General features: G+C 41.0%; 1 protein-coding gene and 1 non-coding gene across 2 annotated transcripts in view; one reads left to right on the top strand and one right to left on the bottom strand.

Annotated features, from left to right (window-relative positions):
* Positions 1-361: 361 nt before the first annotated feature.
* SLC16A1 (solute carrier family 16 member 1) overlaps positions 362-17,894 on the bottom strand; it is a 52,380-nt gene continuing 34,847 nt past the window's right edge. Inside the window, exons 4-6 of the mRNA XM_066352175.1 lie at positions 15,165-15,308; positions 6,787-7,653; positions 362-3,610 (exon numbers count right to left, since the gene is read on the bottom strand). Coding sequence (XP_066208272.1) covers positions 3,336-3,610; positions 6,787-7,653; positions 15,165-15,308 — 1,286 coding nt within the window. The 3' untranslated portion in view covers positions 362-3,335. The remainder of the gene's footprint in view (positions 3,611-6,786; positions 7,654-15,164; positions 15,309-17,894) is intronic.
* On the top strand, positions 13,459-13,534 carry TRNAV-GAC (transfer RNA valine (anticodon GAC)). The gene has a single exon. It is a non-coding gene; the product is annotated as a tRNA-Val (tRNA).

Raw genomic sequence — 17,894 nt, 5'->3', positions numbered from 1 at the left:
TTGCCCACATTTGGGCACATCAGGCGAGCTTGGGCTGTCACTTTCTTGTCAGGCAGTGAAAGAATTTTCATAGTGACACAGTCTGTCATTCACTTTTTCATGTCTTCTAGGCAAGTGCTTGCCCTGATGATTAAAACAAGCCATGTGGCAAAGGTGGAAATTTACGGTTAACCTTTCCTCATCTTTCCAGGGTAGAGGGGCACAACAGATTATTAAGTTTATTATACTGTGAACCATTTGCTAGGGAAGGTAAACCCAGAGATTTAGATTTTCCAGACAATCCAATACCCAGTTTATCAACCTGAAATTCAATACAAGAAAACACTGGCTCATACAAAAAATATTAAATGGCTATTAACTATTTTCCTTTTTAAAATACAGGAATCAATACTGACATATTTATTTATGGTACAAACATAAAAGTCAAGTTCAGACAACCCAAGAATCCAGAGGCTTATTTGTCATTATGATTAAATCGGGGATAAAAATACCTCTTTGAATTTTCCATAATTTGTTTTACTATCATCCTTTCCTGAATACTTTTTGTAGAAATTATTCCTTTATCTTGGCTAGTTAAGGGAATTCCAGTTCTCAATAGGTTTGACTACAACATGCTGATAGATAATACAGTCTTTTTGGTAGCAAGGTCACCTGCAATTTTCTAACCCATCATGTTTCTTAAATGGTTTTCTAGCTGTTGTCCTGGGAGCCTGTTGTAGCATGTACTCTTGAAGGCTTTATGAGCACAACCATGTAAGAGCTGCTATGTTCTCTCTGTGACTTTCAGAGGGTGTGGGGCAGGGAAGAGAAAGATAGGCAGGCACTCTGTGTGTACATCGATTTTTCCCAAAGCAGTCACTGAGACTGTGTGACCTGAAATGAAACTTACATAAAGTAAGGGACAAGAGCCTGCGTCAGAAGGCCTCCCTGCTTCACTAGTGAACACAACACTGTGACAGAGGATTAGCTGCTTGTCAACAGGAATAGAGGGCACAGAGTAGGCCAGTGTCGGGTTTGAGTGGTTAGCTCCCTGATCTTACCTAAACTGATATTAAATAAATCCCTTAGGCCTGTATCTTCAGTGGGAGGAAGTCAGGGCCGGACTGGGTGATAAAAGGTTTAGTTCCAGCTTTGAGCCAGTTTCTTAACCCTTGCTTCTGAATACAGCAGCTTCAGAACCTTTCTTCTAAGAAAGGGTGGTTAATCTGCACCATAAATCCTTCCCTTCACTAACAAGATTCAGTTAATGACCAAAGACCAACAAGCAGGGCCTTATTTGTGGTGGATATAGCTCAACAGTTGGGACAGAGGAAAATAATCCTATACACCTGCTCTAGTTCTCCCCACACATTTCCTTTACTGATAGTCCCTCACAGACAGTGATGGTTTTAGTAGAAGGGGAAAGAGGCACACAGAGGTTATAGACTCAGGTCCATGGAAAATGGCAGAGTCCAAACTAGAGCCAGGCCTGTCAGCAGTCACAGCAGGCTTCTCCCGTGAATGCCTCCTCCATCTGCCATGACACTGGGGCACAGGGAGGGATTCTCACTGTGTCCTACGGCTAACTGCTCTGGCTACTTCCAGAGGGTTTTTCAACATTTCCCTCTTGCTTGCCTTCAAGTAGAAAAGAGGAAAGGAGAAAAATCAAAACAAAGAAGCCATGTACACAAAGCCCAAAGCACATAAGCTGAATGATTTAATTTAATATTAGCAAGGGTCAAATTGAATTTTAATAATGAAAATAAAGACAGTAATATTTCCCTCAAAACATTTTGGGGAAGAAACATTTCTAAAAAATAAAATAAAGGAAAAAATGTTTATTTGGAAAGGCCAGCCTCTTACATTAGGTTTTTATCTATACTTTCACTGCCAATTACAATAATATTTTAAAATACATTGTATGAAATGTATAATTCACTGAATGTCTATCATTGTTCTACCTCAATTTAAAAGCTATTAGGTTAAAAAATATTTAGTTTTCATTCTGGCCCGCCTTCCCTCCTGTCCTTATACTAAATACATTTCTCTACTTTTCAAATAATTGAAAAGGGTCACAAAACTTTTAGGTTTGTGTGGAGAGAGAGAATGTGTCCAATAATTCTAACCAAAACATAATTTTATTTAAGAACTAAAACAAAAACTTTGCAGAAAAAAAGTTAGTTATTAAACTATAAAACAAAACAAAAACCTTTAGCAACTTTCCTCCCTTACAGGTTTGCCTAGAACAAAATCTTTCTGGCTGTCTTTAATTAGCAAACATGAAAACAAAAACAAAATAAAAAAAGACTAAGTATCTCACACATGGCTGTAAGCTAGACATAAATATAAATGGAACTGCTATGAATCAGAGGGAAAAACTTTCAGGTAAAACAACAAAAAGATTCTAAGTCTCGTAGTTTTAACTGATGTTTTAGAAAAACCTAAGCTGAATTTAGCTGCTGTTTGAAATATCTGTATACATTTAATTAGATATGTTGGATTTGCTAAGGAGGCACAAATAGTTTTGTATATTTTATTACTAACTTTTATAGTGAAAAAATAATACTAAATGACGTCAAAAATGACAGTGATCTATCTGTAACCACTCAAAACGTGTCTTTGAAATGGGGGGCAAAAATAGTTAACTTAATAAAGTTAACTCAAGAACTTGGCTTCCGATAAGCATCCTAAGAAAAGATACCAGAGGGGTGTTGCTGAGAACAATGTGTCTAGAATAGCCAAGATATTTCTAAAAATCTGTCCCTTAAGTTTCCTAAATACATAGCAGGCAGGCACATATGCCACGCAACTGTTGATGCTAGGAAAATATTTCAGTCAGGATTTTATAAAATCCCCAACTTTCAACCAGTATTTCTATTCAGTCTGTTGTAATGATGTCTGACAATATGTTACAAATAACATTGAAGCAAGATTAACTTTAAATATTAGATTTGCTTCGAACAAATTAGTTCTTTTTCTTTGTAACGGAACACTTAAAATAGATGAATTCAGCAGAATGGTTAAAAAAGTTAAGGCTCCCTAAAGATTCTAAAGACTAAAACTTAAGGCACATATTATAATCTTCATGACACTGTTAAAAGCTAAGATTAAAAAAAAATATATCCGACTTCTTTTCCTCATTCTTTGCCAACCACTCCCTCCCCAGAGGATATGGCGTTTTAAATTTGGGCTAATTGTCAGGAGTGAAAGATGAATTCCATCAAGGAACACCAGGTAGGATTTCCACACAAACGTCCACTATTTGCATTGAGCACCACTGGGAGATTACAGGCCAGGAGAACATTTTTAGACATCTTGGATCACAAGCTGCTCCATTTACTCTCAGCCCCATGATTTCAGACTGGACTCTCCTCCTCTCTGGGGCTTCCTTCCGGGCCTTTCTGCTCTGGCGGTTCCGCTGTGTCGGTCTCTTTCTTTGGCTTCTCAAAATCCAACCCAGTCTCTTCTTCTTTACTCTCCTTTCGCTGCTGCCTCTCTGCATTCTGTTCTCTTTCCACAAGTCGATAATTGATGCCCATGCCAATGAAGAGATAGATGCCTGCGACAATGAGAACTATGCCACAGGCCCAGTACGTGTACTTGTAGTCCCCATACATGTCATTGAGACGACCTAAAGATGTCCAGAAAACAGGTTATGTGGATAAAAGCAAACACATATATTATATCCTTTCCGAAATAAAGCTTAAGGATGCACTCAGATGATGTCAGTCTAATTCTTAAATAGCCCAGGAAAGGCAAATTAGTTTAAAAAAGAACTGCTAAAAATTTGGTTATGATGTCACACTTGATTTTGGAAGGCTTTGCGTATTATTATTTTTAACGACTTGAAAAAAGTTAAATCTTGCCAAACGTGAACTGGGACAGAACTAGAGGTTATCTAGAAGCAGTTTCTCTCTGCACAGTGGAAGAAAACTTGCTCACAAGAGGGTTAGGAGTCTTGCGCAAGGCCCCGAGCTCACCCCAGCCCCTGGCCCCTGCTCCTGTGACACCAGCATTTCCCAAAGAGCATCCCTATGCTAAACACCCGTCCTATGGGAAACAATGACCTAACAGGAATACCTTTCTGAGTGCTAAGCCTCACAAAGGGCAGATTCTATCACTCCCACTGTAAAATGTAAGAACTGCAGTGCAGAAACCTTAGGGAACTTGTCCAAGGCCACAAAGTTAGAAACAGGCTGGCTTCAAACCCAGGAAGTCGGCCCTGGCCGGTTGGCTCAGTGGTAGAGCGTCGGCCTGGTGTGCAGGGGTCCCGGGTTCGATTCCCGACCAGGGCACACAGGAGAAGCGCCCATCTGCTTCTCCACCCTTCCCCCTCTCCTTCCTTTCTGTCTCTCTCTTCCCCTCCCGCAGCGAGGCTCCATTGGAGCAAGGATGGCCCGGGCGCTGGGGATGGCTCCTTGGCCTCTGCCCCAGGCGCTAGAGTGGCTCTGGTCGCGGCAGAGCGATGCCCCGGAGAGGCAGAGAGTCGCCCCCTGGTGGGCGTGCCGGTGGATCCTGGTCCGGCGCATGCGGGAGTCTGTCTGTCTCTCCCCGTTTCCAGCTTCAGAAAGATAAAAAAAAAACCCAGGAAGTCCGAGTCTGAGCTACACCTGTGGCCTCTGTGCTACAGGATCCTCCCTAATGTTTCTACAGTCAGACATCTTTAGTAAAGGCAAACTGTATTCTTTTCTATTCAAGACTCAATGCAGCCAGACCTGTGGTGGCGCAGTGGATAAAGCGTTGACCTGGAAATGCTGAGGTCGCTGGTTCGAAACCCTGGGCTTGCCTGGTCAAGGCACATATGGGAGTTGATGCTTCCAGCTCCTCCCCCCCCTCTGTCTCTCCTCTGTCTCTCCCTCTCCTCTCTAAAATAAATTAAAAAAAAAAAAAAAAAGACTCAATGCACATTAGCATGTCACAGGCTTTGCAAGATCCTACAGTACAGAAATCTATTTAACCTGGTGTTTTTAAACTTTGTTTTTGCCATGAAATCCTTGTTAGAATAAAATTCACTAGTATCTTATCAGATTGGCATCTGAAGAAGTTGTCTAGAAAACCCTACTCTACCCCTACTCATATAGCCAATTCGATTATGACTCCATGTGCCTTTCTAACTCAGGGCATCATCCACTCGGAGCGTTTACTCTCCATACAGCACACTGGGTCTCCTAGGCCCCAAGAGAAGGATGAGGAAAGGAAATAGTATCTATAGGCTAGTGGAGAGATATTAAATAATTACACAAAATGTGACAAGCACTACTAGGAGGGTTTGAAAGCAGAAAACAGGGTTAGGACCAGTAGGTGGAGTCAGGAAAGTGTCTCTTAAGGAGTAAACTAAGCCCAGACTTATAGGAGGGAGGCGCTGTCTGGGAGAGGAGATGGGGCAGGGGTCCAGGCAGAGAACAGCGAGTGCACAGGCAGGTGGTGGAGGAAGCACAGGGGTGAGAGAAGGCCCGGCTGCAGGAGGAGAGCACAGGCCAGTGGTGGGAAATGAGGCTGGAGGAAGGTGGGCGGGGCCAGGAGGGGCCCTGTGGGCCACATTAGGGAATTTGTTCTTCACCCTAAGAATGATGGGAAGCAACTCGAGAGTTCTAATCAGCTGAAATATCAGATTTGCTTTTGCAGGGATAATTCTGCGTATAGAGTAGAAAACAGACTAAAGGCTCTCTAGAGTGGATATAGGTAAACCAGTGAGGAGCTACTGGGGCAGCCCAGGTAATAACTATGGATAAGGGAGGCACTGTGATGGAGAACAGTGTGTAAATTAGAAGAATATTTAGGAAGTGAAAACTGACAAGATTTGGCAACTCACTAGGTTTGTCAGGAGGAAATATGAGTTACATCCAGGAAGAGAGTCAAATTATTTTCCACCTTTGTGTTATCTATTGAGCTATTAATTTAAAAGATGAAGTATTTAATAACCTTGGGAAATATTTCCCAAATTATTTCTCAGTTACTAGCTGCGTAATATACGGCAACATATTACTTTTCGAGGCCTCTATTTCTTCACTTATTAAGTGGGAACTCTTAACAGTCCTGACCTCATAGACTTGTGATATATAAGAGGATACAGAAAATAGTTAGGACAGTACATTATGAGCTTACATGGTAGCTATTATTATTACTACTACTTTAGAGTATTTTTTGAAAGAGAGGAAGGGAGAGAGATGAGAAGCATCAACTCATAGTTGCATCGCTTTAGTTGTTCATTGATTGCTTTTCATATGTGCTTTGATGGAGAGTGGGGCTCCAGTCATGTTAGTGACCTTGTGCCTAGCCAGCGACCATGGATCATATGAATTATCCAATGCTCAAGCTGGTAACTCCTCGCTTAAGTTGGTGAGCCCGCGCTCAACCTGGCAACCTTGGGGTTTTGAAGCTGGGACCTCAGATTCCCGGGTTGAAGCTCTATCCACTGTGCCCCCACCAGTTAGGCTTATTACTACTACTTTAATTATTACTACTAAAATAAACTCCCATGATTAAAATGTAATTACCACCAGTGCTTTAGAGGTGGAGTTATGTATGTTTCTTATAATAAGCAGGTAAGTTTTACAAAGAGAAACAATGTCATCTGTAAAAATACTTGACTCCCCTTTCAGCTCCTGGGTTCAGTTTAACTCAGTTCTGTAGTGGTTGAGCAGTTACATTGTGCCAAGCATTGTGTCAGCACCGAGGGTACAGAAATGAGAAAGACTTGCTGTCCTCCAACAAGGGGCCCACTGATCTCGGCTTTCTGTCACCTTCCCAATCTTCTATGCCTGTTTTGTGTTAACAGAAGCATGGAGATAGGGAGACATACTATACCTAAAAGTGGTGGCCCCAGGAGAACGGGACAGCACTCTACAATGGTCACCAATCCCACGGCGCTGGAGAACTTCTGGGGTCCAATGAGGTCCATCAGTGTTTCAAACAATACTGAGCTGAGCCACCCAAATGCAAATCCAAAAACTCCTGCATAAATACAGAACCCAACGTAGCTGGTGGACAAAGGTACCAGCAGGTGACACACTCCATTGGCAATAACAGCAGCAGCAAAAAAATACTGAATTCGAGGTCTTATCCACTTTGTGTTGGCTACAAGTCCCATAGATGGTCTGGCTACCATGTCAACAAAAGCCAGAATGGAAAGAAGGAAGGCAGACTTCTCATTAGAGTAGTGCTGACTCTTGCCATAACTACTGAGAAAGACCAAAGGAGCAAATAGTCCAAAAAACATGAGTACGTTTCCAGAGAGGTACAGCAAAAAGCCTCTGTGAGTGAACAGAGAGAAGTCCAGGAATTTATTTATTGTTTGGAAGACAGACTGTTTCTCCTTTTTTGGGTGTCCTCCAATGAGATCTGTGTTTGCATCACCTGACACTTTTTTTCCATCAGATTTTCCAGCTTCCTGAAAGGTTTCTTTAGCCCTATATTTCTCTGCAGTGGCCGGTGGGGGTCCTATTGGTCTCATCAGGGATCCGGCCACACAGCAGTTCAGTAGGAAGCCTCCAAGAATTAGGAAGCTTCCTCTCCAGCCAAATATATCAAAGAAAGCTTGATTGAGGGGGGCCAGGGTACAGAGGAACACAGGGCTGCCTGCCATGGCCAGTCCATTTGCCAGCGGCCGCTTTTTGTAGAAATACTTGCCAATCATGGTCAGAGCTGGATTCAAGTTGAAGGCAAGCCCAAGACCTGGGAGGAGGGGAAGAAAGAATCACATACTATAATAAGTGTCAGAGATATTTGGAATTACTTAACCAGACCAATAAATTAAAATAAAGGTATACTGAAAGGAGACAAGGATCTTCATTATTGGAGGAAATACTATACAGTGGTTTAAAGTGTGAACTATAAAGCCGGACTAGGTGGGTTCCTATCTCAGCATCACTTCGGTGGAATGTCAGACATGTTGATCCTCCTGTGACTGTTTCCTAATATGTAAAACAGGCGAACAGCACTGTTGTGAATAAAGCACTTAGAACAGTGCGTGGCATGTGGTAAACCTTAGTTATTTTTATTATTGTTTATATTATTGAAAGGTGAATAACTATTTGTCAAATCTAGCAAAATCACCTGAAGGTTCACTATAGCCATAGGAGGACTTTAAGTAGACTGTTACCAGAGAGAAAATAGCATTACAATAGAAAAGACAATACAAAATTATTTCTTTTACAGCAGCACCCAAAAAACTAAAAATGTACAGTTAACAAAGGCTACAAGTATGTAACTTTACTGAAGTGTTGAAGAATTAAAAATGGCACAAAGGCCTGACCAGGCGGTGGCACAGTGGATAGAGTGTCAGACTGGGATGCAGAGGACCCAGGTTCGAGACCCCGAGGTCACCAGCTTGAGCACGGGCTCATCTGGCTTGAGCAAAAAAAAAAGCTCACCAGCTTGGACCCAAGGTCGCTGGCTCCAGCAAGAGGTTACTCAGTCTGCTGAAGGCCTGCAGTCAAGGCACATATGAGAAAGCAATCAAATGAATAACTATGGTGTTGCAACAAAAAATTGATGATTGATGCTTCTCATCTCTCTCTGTTCCTGTCTGTCTGCCCCTATCTATCCCTCTCTCTGAATTTCTCTCTGTTCCTGTAAACAAACAAACAAACAAAAAAATGGCACAAAGTTTTCGGATAATAAAACACACACTGTCAAGATGTTAACACTCCCCAAATGAATGCATGAATTTTATGTGATTCCAATGAAAATATCAATGTGTTTGATTTTGGAGTTGAAGTAAAATGACTCTAAAACTTACTTAGAAAATACATGGGAGTCAACAAAGAAATATTTGGTGGTGCAGGAGGAGGAATTGAACTAAATAGCAGATATTTAAAAGGACTTCTAGCCCTGGTCAGTGGCTCAGTGAATAGAGCATCAGCCTGGCATATGAATGTCCTGGATTCAGTTCCCGGTCAGGGCACACATGAGAAGCAATCATCTGCCTCTCTCCCCCCTCTCTCTCCCTTCTTTCCCTCTTCCCTTCTCACAGCCAGTGTCTTGACTGGTTTGAGCGAAAGCTCCGGGTGCTGAGGATAGCTCAGTTGCTTTGAGCATGGCCTTAGGCACTAAAAATAGCTCGGTTGATTCAAGCATTGGCCTGACAGGGGTTGCCGAGTGGATACCAATCAGGGGGCATGTGTGACTGACTCTGTCTGACTTGAAAAAATAAAAATAAATAAATAAATAAAATAAAAAGACTTTTAAGCCTGGTTGGCTAGCTCAGTTGGTGAGGGCATCATCTTGATATACCAAGGTTGGGGGTTTGTTCCTCGATTCATTGGTTGGACTCAGCCAACCAATCAATGCATAAGTGGAACAACAAATAAATGTTTCTCTTTCTCTCTCTCAAATCAATAAAATAAAAATTAAAGGACTTCTAAAAGCTATTCTCATTAGAACAGTGTGGTCTGGCTCAGGAATAGGTAAACACAGATCTGTGAAGTGGATAAAATTCAGGAACATACCTGAAATATACATATAAATATTTAATGTAAGATAAAAGTGACATTTTAAATTGCTGCAGAAAGAATTATTTGATAAATAGTGCTAACACAAGTAAAAAACTTCTAAATGCTTTTCTTGGCCCCCTCTTGCTCCCTTCCATTTAGGTTTAAGCTGTTTACACAGGCTTAAACCAATTAAGCAGAGCAGGTTACTTCCCTATTTCAAATCTGCTAATGGCTTTCTCCCCAAAACCTTTACCCTGGCCCTTACCTCCCTCCCCGATCTCATACCAGACCATTCTCACCTGTGCTAATAATAATAAGCATGCTGATTAGGGCTTCTGTTCCGTCAGATTTTCACAAAGCTAGTTCTCTTTGACTACCCAGTCCTTCCCTGTTAGAATACTTCATACTGAGGCTTTGTAAAGCATCTAACGTTACTTGATATTTTACTATTTATTCATATCTCTTTTGTGTGCCCTGACTGGAAATCGAACCTGGGATTTCCACATGCCGGGTGACGCTCTACCACTGAGCCAACTGGCGGGGCTCAAAATATTTGAAGAATAAGAGCAAATGAATAAACTGACTAACCACGTGGGATCAAACAGAGGTTTATTCTTCTCATTTTATGTTAAATATATTCATCCAGGAGTTTTAAATGTAAAAAAAAAAATACATATTTTAAAAGCTAGGCAAATATTTTCATAATCTTGGAGTGGAGAATAACTTTCTAAGAATAACATATGACAAAGCATAGATTGAAAATATTGACTACCTGAAAACTGTAGACATTTAGTGATGGAAAAAAAGGGGACTAAATTTAAAAATTTTTTTTAATTCAACAGGAAAAAATTTGAGAACAAATAATTGTATGCTCATGTTCATAGCAGCATTGTCCACAATACCAAAAAGGTGGAAGCAACTCAAGTGTCAATAAGCAAACAAGTGGATAAAGAAAATGTGTTCTATATATACAATGTCCTTAAAAAGGACATTCTGACACATGCTGTGACATGAATCTTGAGAACATTATGTTAAGTGAGTTAGCCAGTCACAAAGACACAAAAACTGTATGCTTCTGGGAGAAGATATTCACCAATGATATATCTGATAATGGGTTAATATCCAAAATTCACAAAGAACTTGTACAACTCAACATAAAAAAAAATTCAATTAAACAGGCACAGGACCTGAATGGACACGAGGACATGCAGATGGCTAATAGACATATGAAAAGATGCCTAATGTCCATAATCATCAAGGAAATGCAAATTAAAACTACAATGAAATATCACCTCACACCTGTCAGAATGGCTATCATCAACAAATCATTAAACAAGTGCTGGAGAGGATGTGGAGAAAAGGGAACCCTCAGACACTGTTGGCAGGAATGCAGACTGGTGCAGCCACTGTGGAAAGCAGGATGGCATTTCCTCAAAAAATTAAAAACAAATCCAGAACACTAACTTGAAAAGATATATGCACCCTAGTGTTCACTGCAGCATTATTTACAACAGCCAAGAGATGGAAGCAGCCCAAGTGTCCAACAACAGACAAGTGAATCAAAAGTTGGTACATACAGGGGTTGGCAAAAGTAGGTTTACAGTTATTTATATGGAAAAAGACACACAGGTTGTGATTATTACAGTAGCTTCATTAGCTCAAAAAAATATCACAATGGTACAGTGCACTCAGGTACAATCTTATAAATGCCATTGTCCCTATTACTGTAATTACGTAGGGTGCCAGGTGGGTATTGAAATATCAGGGAATATTTTTTTAAATACATAATTGTCTAACAACTGTGCTGTACATCCAAAACTAATACAAAATAACACTGAATGTAAAAAAACCCCAAAACTCCCACCAAAATTGTATGATTCCACCTATGAGGTACTGAGACTTTCCAAAATCATGGAGACAGAAAGAATGGGGTTTACCAGGAGCTCGGGGGGGGGGGGGGAATGGGAGGATAAGGAGTTATTATTTACTGAGTATAGAGTTTCATTGTTTTAAAATTTTTATTTTTATTTATTTATATATTATTATTATTTTTAAAATTTTTTTTCTGAAGTTGGAAACGGGGAGGCAGTCAGACTCCCGCATGCGCCCGACCAGGATCCACCCGGCACGCCCACCAAGGGGTGATGCTCTGCCCATCTGGGGCATTGCTCTGTTGCAACCAGAGCCATTCTAGCACCTGAGGCAGAAGCCACAGAGCCATCCTCAGTGCCAGGGCCAACTTTGCTCCAATGGAGCCTTGGCTGCGGGAGGGGAAGAGAGAGAGAAGGAGGAGAGGGGGAGGGGTGGAGAACTTCTCCTGTGTGCCCTGGCCAGGAATTGAACCCAGGACTCCCACACACCAGGCCGACGCTCTACCACTGAGCCAACCGGCCAGGGCTATTTTTATTGATTTTATAAAGAGAGGAGAGGTGGGTGGAGACGGAAGTTATCAACTCATAGTTGCTTCACTTTAGTTGTTTGCTGATTGCTTGTGATGTCGGTTCCACATCTTGGCTATTGTAAATAATGCTGCAGTGAACATATCACAAGCCCAGGTTTTTGAACCAGCAACTTCAACATTCCAGGTCGACACTCTACCCCAGTGGTTGGCAAACCCACGGCTCGCAAGCCACATGCGGCTCTTTGGCCCCTTGAGTGTGGCTCTTCCACAAAATGCCACGTGCAGGTGCTACTTCGATAAGGAATGTACTTACCTATATAGTTTAAGTTTAAAAAATTTGACTCTCAAAAGAAATTTCAATTGTACTGTTGATATTTGGCTTTGTTGACTAATGAGTTTGCCGACCACTGCTGTACCCACTGTGCCACCACAGGCCAAGCTAGAGTTTCAGTTTTGCAAGATGAAAAGTATTCTAGAAATGGATGGCGGCGATATTTGTACAACAATATGAATATATGTAATACCACTGAACACTTAAAATACGTATGTTTAAGAAGCTAAATTTATGTATTTTTACCAAAATTAAATATTTTAAAAAGTTGGAAAAATAACTGTCTCATACAAACAGGTAATAATTTAACATGTAAAGTCATCAAACATTATTCTTAAATCAATACACAAAAGCAGCCACTAAGCATTTTCTTTATTATTATTTTTTTTGTATTTTTCTGAAGCTGGAAACAGGGAAAGACAGTCAGACAGACTACCGCATACACCCGACCGGGATCCACCCGGCACGCCCACCACCAGGGGTGACGCTCTGCCCACCAGGGGGCATCGCTCTTTTGTGACCAGAGCCACTCCAGCCCCTGGGGCAAGAGGCCAAGGAGCCTTCCCCAGCGCCCTGGCCATCCTTGCTCCAATGGAGCCTCGGCTGCGGGAGGGGAAGAGAGAGACAGAGAGGAAGGAGAGGGGAAGGGGTGGAGAAGCAGATGGGCACCTCTCCTGTGTGCCCTGGCCGGGAATCAAACCCGGGACCTCTGCACGCCAGGCCGACGCTCTACCACTGAGCCAACCGGCCAGGGCCAGCCACTAAGCATTTTCTTAAAAAAAAAAAAAATACACAGGCTGCCTGACCAGTGATGGTGCAGTGGATAGAACTTCGACCTGGGACACTGTGGTCCCAGGTTCAAAACCCCAACATTGCCGGCTGGAGCACGGGATCATCGAAATTATCCCATGGTCGTTGGTTTGAGCCCAAAGGTCACTGGTTTGAAGCCCAAGGTTGCTGGTTTGAGCAAGGAGTTGCTGGCTCAGCTAGAGACTTTCCCCCGAATCAAGGCATATATGAAAAAGCAATCAATGAACAACTAAAGTGGTGTAACTAAGAGTTGATTCTTCTCATCTCTCTCCCTTCCTGTCTCTCTCTCTCAAAAAAAAAATATTAACACAAACATAAAAATACTTACTTTCCTAATAAAGAGATGAAAATTAAAACCAGGAGATACTGTTCATTTGTTGAACTGGCAATGATTAAAAGATATAATATCCCATTATTGTCAGGGGTATATCCTGTCTTATATATCATACAGGAACTTTTATAAATGAGTATAACCTTTCTGGAGGGAAAATTAGCTTATATGGGCCCTGGCCGTTTGGCTCAGTGGTAGAGTGTCGGCCTGACGTGCAGAAGTCCCGGGTTCGATTCCCGGCCAGGGCACACAGGAGAAGCGCCCATCTGCTTCTCCTCTCCTCCCCCTCTCCTTCCTCTCTGTCTCTCTCTTCCCCTCCCACAGCTGAGGCTCCATTGGAGCAAGGATGGCCTGGGCGCTGGGGATGGCTCCTTGGCCTCTGCCCCAGGCGCTAGAGTGGCTCTGGTCGTGACAGAGCGACGCCCCGAAGGGCAGAGCATCACCCCCTGGTGGGCATGCCAGGTGGATCCCGGTCGGGCGCATGTGGGAGTCTGTCTGTCTCTCCCCGTTTCCAACTTCGGAAAAATACAAAAAAAAAAAAAATAGCTTATATGTATTTAAAAAACAGCAGTTCCACTTTTACAAATTTATTGTAAGAAAATATTCATGTTTACAAAGGACTATCAATGTAATACTGTTTACTAATAGTAAAAAAGTGAAAAGAACAAAACCACTAAATAATAAGTAACTAAGAGACTGGTCAAATAAAATTATGGTGTATATATTCAATGGAGATACAGAGATTTAAAATGTTTTCTATCAGGATATTTAATAACATAGAAAGATGTTCACATGATCTATTTTGTAAAAAAAAAAACACAAAAAAAACTGGCTATAAAACATGCAATCTGCCCTGGTTGGTTAGCTCAGTTGGTTAAAAGCAATGTCCTGAAATAACAAGGTTGTGGGTTCAATCACCAGTCAGGGCACACATGGGAAGCGACCAATGAATGAATGACTGAGTGGAACAACAAATGAATGCTTCCCTTCCCTTTACCCCTTCTCTGCTTTCCTCTCTCTGTCTCTCTAAAAATCAATCAATCAATCAATAAAACTCTGCCCTGATAGCTCGGTTGGTTGGAGCTTAGTCCGGCGCAAAGGTTGTCATTTTGATTTCCTGGTCAGGGGCACCTGCAGGAGCAGCTCATGTTCCTGTCTCTCTCCCTGCCTCCCCTCAAAACAAACAAACAAACAAACATGCAATCTGATCCTGTTTTGTTCTAAAAAAGGTTTTGGCCTGACTTGTGGTGGCGCAGTGGATAAAGCATCGACCTGGAAATGCTGAGGTCGCCGGTTGGAAACCCTGGGCTTGCCTGGTCAAGGCACATATGGGAGTTGATGCTTCCAGCTCCTCCCCCCTTCTCTCTCTCTCTCCTCTCTCTCCCTCTCTTTCTCTCTCTCTCCCCCTCTCTCTCTCTTCTCTAAAAATGAATAATAAAAAAAAAGGTTTTATGTTTGTACATAGAAAAAAGTTTAGAAGGATATATATCAAAATGTTAATATTCATATTCTCTGGATTGTGAAGTTATTAGTAATCTTTTAGCTAAGAGGGGAGAGGATTATCAAGAGGATCCTCTATCCCTCAGAAATATATTACCAGATAATTCCTGCTTTATGTTTTAACACTCTCACCTTCTCCAAAAGAAGCCTATCCCCCATGAGAGGAAGAACTAATGAGAGAATTCCCAGTAACCACCCTTGCAACAAATTGCCAGACAGTTTATCTACTACACCACTAACTATTCTTAAGACAATCTCCTATTTTCATGGTCCTCAAGCGTAAAAATGTTGAAAACCACTGATCTAAAAGACAAATGCAGGGAACACCAAATAGCCAGCAATAAATTAATGCTTGAAAATGAATCAACAGCAACTTACCTCCAATGACTCCAATACACACGTAAAGTTCCTGTACACTGTTGCAGAAAGAAGCTGCAACCAAGCCAGAGCCTGACAAGCAGCCGCCAGCAATCATGACTGGTCGACTGCCATATTTATTCACCAGGATACTGCTGATAGGACCTAAGAAAGAACCAAAAATTTAGTGGTATAGAGGAAAGGAAACTGCCCCTCACATCTACATAAGGAATAAATGACAAGTCCTCCAAAATAAACAGATACAACAAAGGCAGTGGTAAGAAAATCGCTTTCTGTAATTATATTTCCCAGTTATAGGTAGGTGTACTGGAAAATAAAGAGGTGAAAAAACATCATTAATTGGGTAGCTTTTATATCTAAATACACTGGATGGAATTTTACTAAAATATAAAAGACTAGACCCTTAATCTTTCTCTATACGGCAGAACAGGCTGAAAATGCCTTGCTAATGGATGTTCATAGGCTTCTTGATGTATATAGGATATAATCAACATATATTAGGTAAGTTTGCTTTATTTTCATTTTTGGACAGGTACATTGATATAACATGGTTTTAGAGCATTATTTACACATGATCATAAATGTGGTTTGTATCATATTTTTTAAAAAGAAGAAGAAAATGAGAGACATAGGGACCGTAGGGAAGAAGCCCATATGATGGCTAGGGCAGAAGGTGGCGTAATGCAGCTGCAGGTTAAAGAACTTGAAGGACTGCCAGCCGCCATCAGGAGACAGAAGCAGGGAACAGACTCTTCCCTAGAGACTTCCAAGGGAGCATGGTTCTGCTGACACCTATTTCAGACTTCTAGCTCCCTGTGCTGTGGGAGAATGAATTTCTGCTGTTTTAAGCACCCCTACCAAAAAAAGAAAAACAAAGGCAAAATACACCATTATTTTTTCCAAGTTTAAATAGTTTTGCAATTAGGACATCTAAACTTAAAACCAAACAAAACTGTTTCCAGTTACATCTAGACGTCTGGGGTACTGAACTGAATTATGTCTTTTAGAGACTTAACCTAGTTCCATCCTATATTACTGTTTCGTGTGAGCCAATACTGTGGGGAAAAAAAATGCTTGTACGAGAAGATGGAGTCAGATAATGGTCAGAATATCCTTGGGTCGAATGCCTCAAGAGGACAGGAAATGGAGTGTTAGCTAAGAAAACCAGATTCAATTTCCTCAGCTAAATAGATGCATACAAAAAAATTTTTTTTTTCCAGTTTTTCTTGAATGTTGAGGAAGGAACCAAATAAAGAGTGAAATATTAAGGATCAAGAAGAAAAAAAGATTTTATGCATTTCACATACCAGTTTTTGAATACAAAAATCAAATGGCCTCTCCTTATTTGCTACAAATAGGTATAATGTGTAATTCCCCATTTCCAAATTTGTCTTAATTATAAGAAAGACTTATTGAGAGCAACCAATGGTTTAAAAGCTATAACACAATATTTTTTTTAATCTCTGAAAACCTTACATGATACGCAAATTTATTCTTATCTGGTACACAGAAATCTACTGGCTCCTACCAGGGGTCCTCCTTTCTGCACCTCTCCCCTCTTTTCTTCCCACAGACCATCCTCCTTCCCTGAGGGCTTCTCTTCAAGATGCACAGTTTGGGTGTGAACACACAGACATTCAAGTAAAACAACCCTGACATAGACTACTATTGGCTGATTACAAATTGAATGACATTCACTGAATTTATTTACATTTATAAGAATACTTATGTCTCTACTTCATGGATATGAACTTGTGGACATGACAACTTTGTTTACATGACACTATAACTTGTCTGACATTCACTGAATTTTACTTATTTACATTTATAAGGATACTTATGTCTCTACTTCATGGATATGAACTTGTGGACATGACAACTTTGTTTACATGACACCATAACTTGTCTGCCTGGTTAAGGTGATTGACTGTAAATAAGAAAGGGTTACTGCAGTGCAGCAGGAGGGAAGAGGATGTTTGACCTTGTGAGGTCACTAAGCTAGTGAGATCTAAGTTTCAAATCCAGCCTGTTTGCTTCCCATTACATACATTTTATATTTTTGGATTTAAGTTATAAAACAGAAGATATACTTAAGAGTGTCATCCTGAAATGCCAAGGTTGTAGGTTCCATCCCTGGTCAGGGCACATTCAGGTAGTAACCAATAAATGCATAAGTGGAACAACAAATGAATGCTTTCCTCTTTCTAAAATCAACCAATTTTTTAAAAAGCAGAAGGCATACAAATTCTACTTCTATCAGCACAGTAAATCATGACCTTATTTTGTTTACTGTATACTTAGCTCCCTAGAATATGGTTAAGTCTATTTTAAAAACATATAGAATGAATATATTCAGAATTTACTATTATATGTTGACATTTTATTTCTAAACATACTAAGGAAAATTCTGCAGTTACTTATATTCTAGTAGTACTATTTAGAATTACAGTATGGTAATTTTGTTTTTTTTAGAGAGAGAAAGGGAGGGAGAAGAGAGATGGAAAGCCTCAACTTATAGTTGTGCCACTTCAGGTGTTCATTGATTGCTTCTCATATGTGCCTTGACTGGGGGGCTAAGCTGAGCCAGTGACCCCTTGCAAAAGCCAGCGACCTTGGGATCATGTTGATGATCTTGTACTCAAGCCAATGAACCATGCTCAAGCTGACGATGATTTTGAACCAGGGACCTCAATGTTCCAGGTTGACCCTCTACTCACTGTGCCACCATTG

This window comes from Saccopteryx leptura, chromosome 11, assembly GCF_036850995.1.
Source record: "Saccopteryx leptura isolate mSacLep1 chromosome 11, mSacLep1_pri_phased_curated, whole genome shotgun sequence".
NCBI classification, from domain to species: domain Eukaryota; kingdom Metazoa; phylum Chordata; class Mammalia; order Chiroptera; family Emballonuridae; genus Saccopteryx; species Saccopteryx leptura.
The sequence above is the reverse complement of the archived record's forward strand: the minus strand, read 5'-3'. Positions and strand labels throughout refer to the sequence as shown.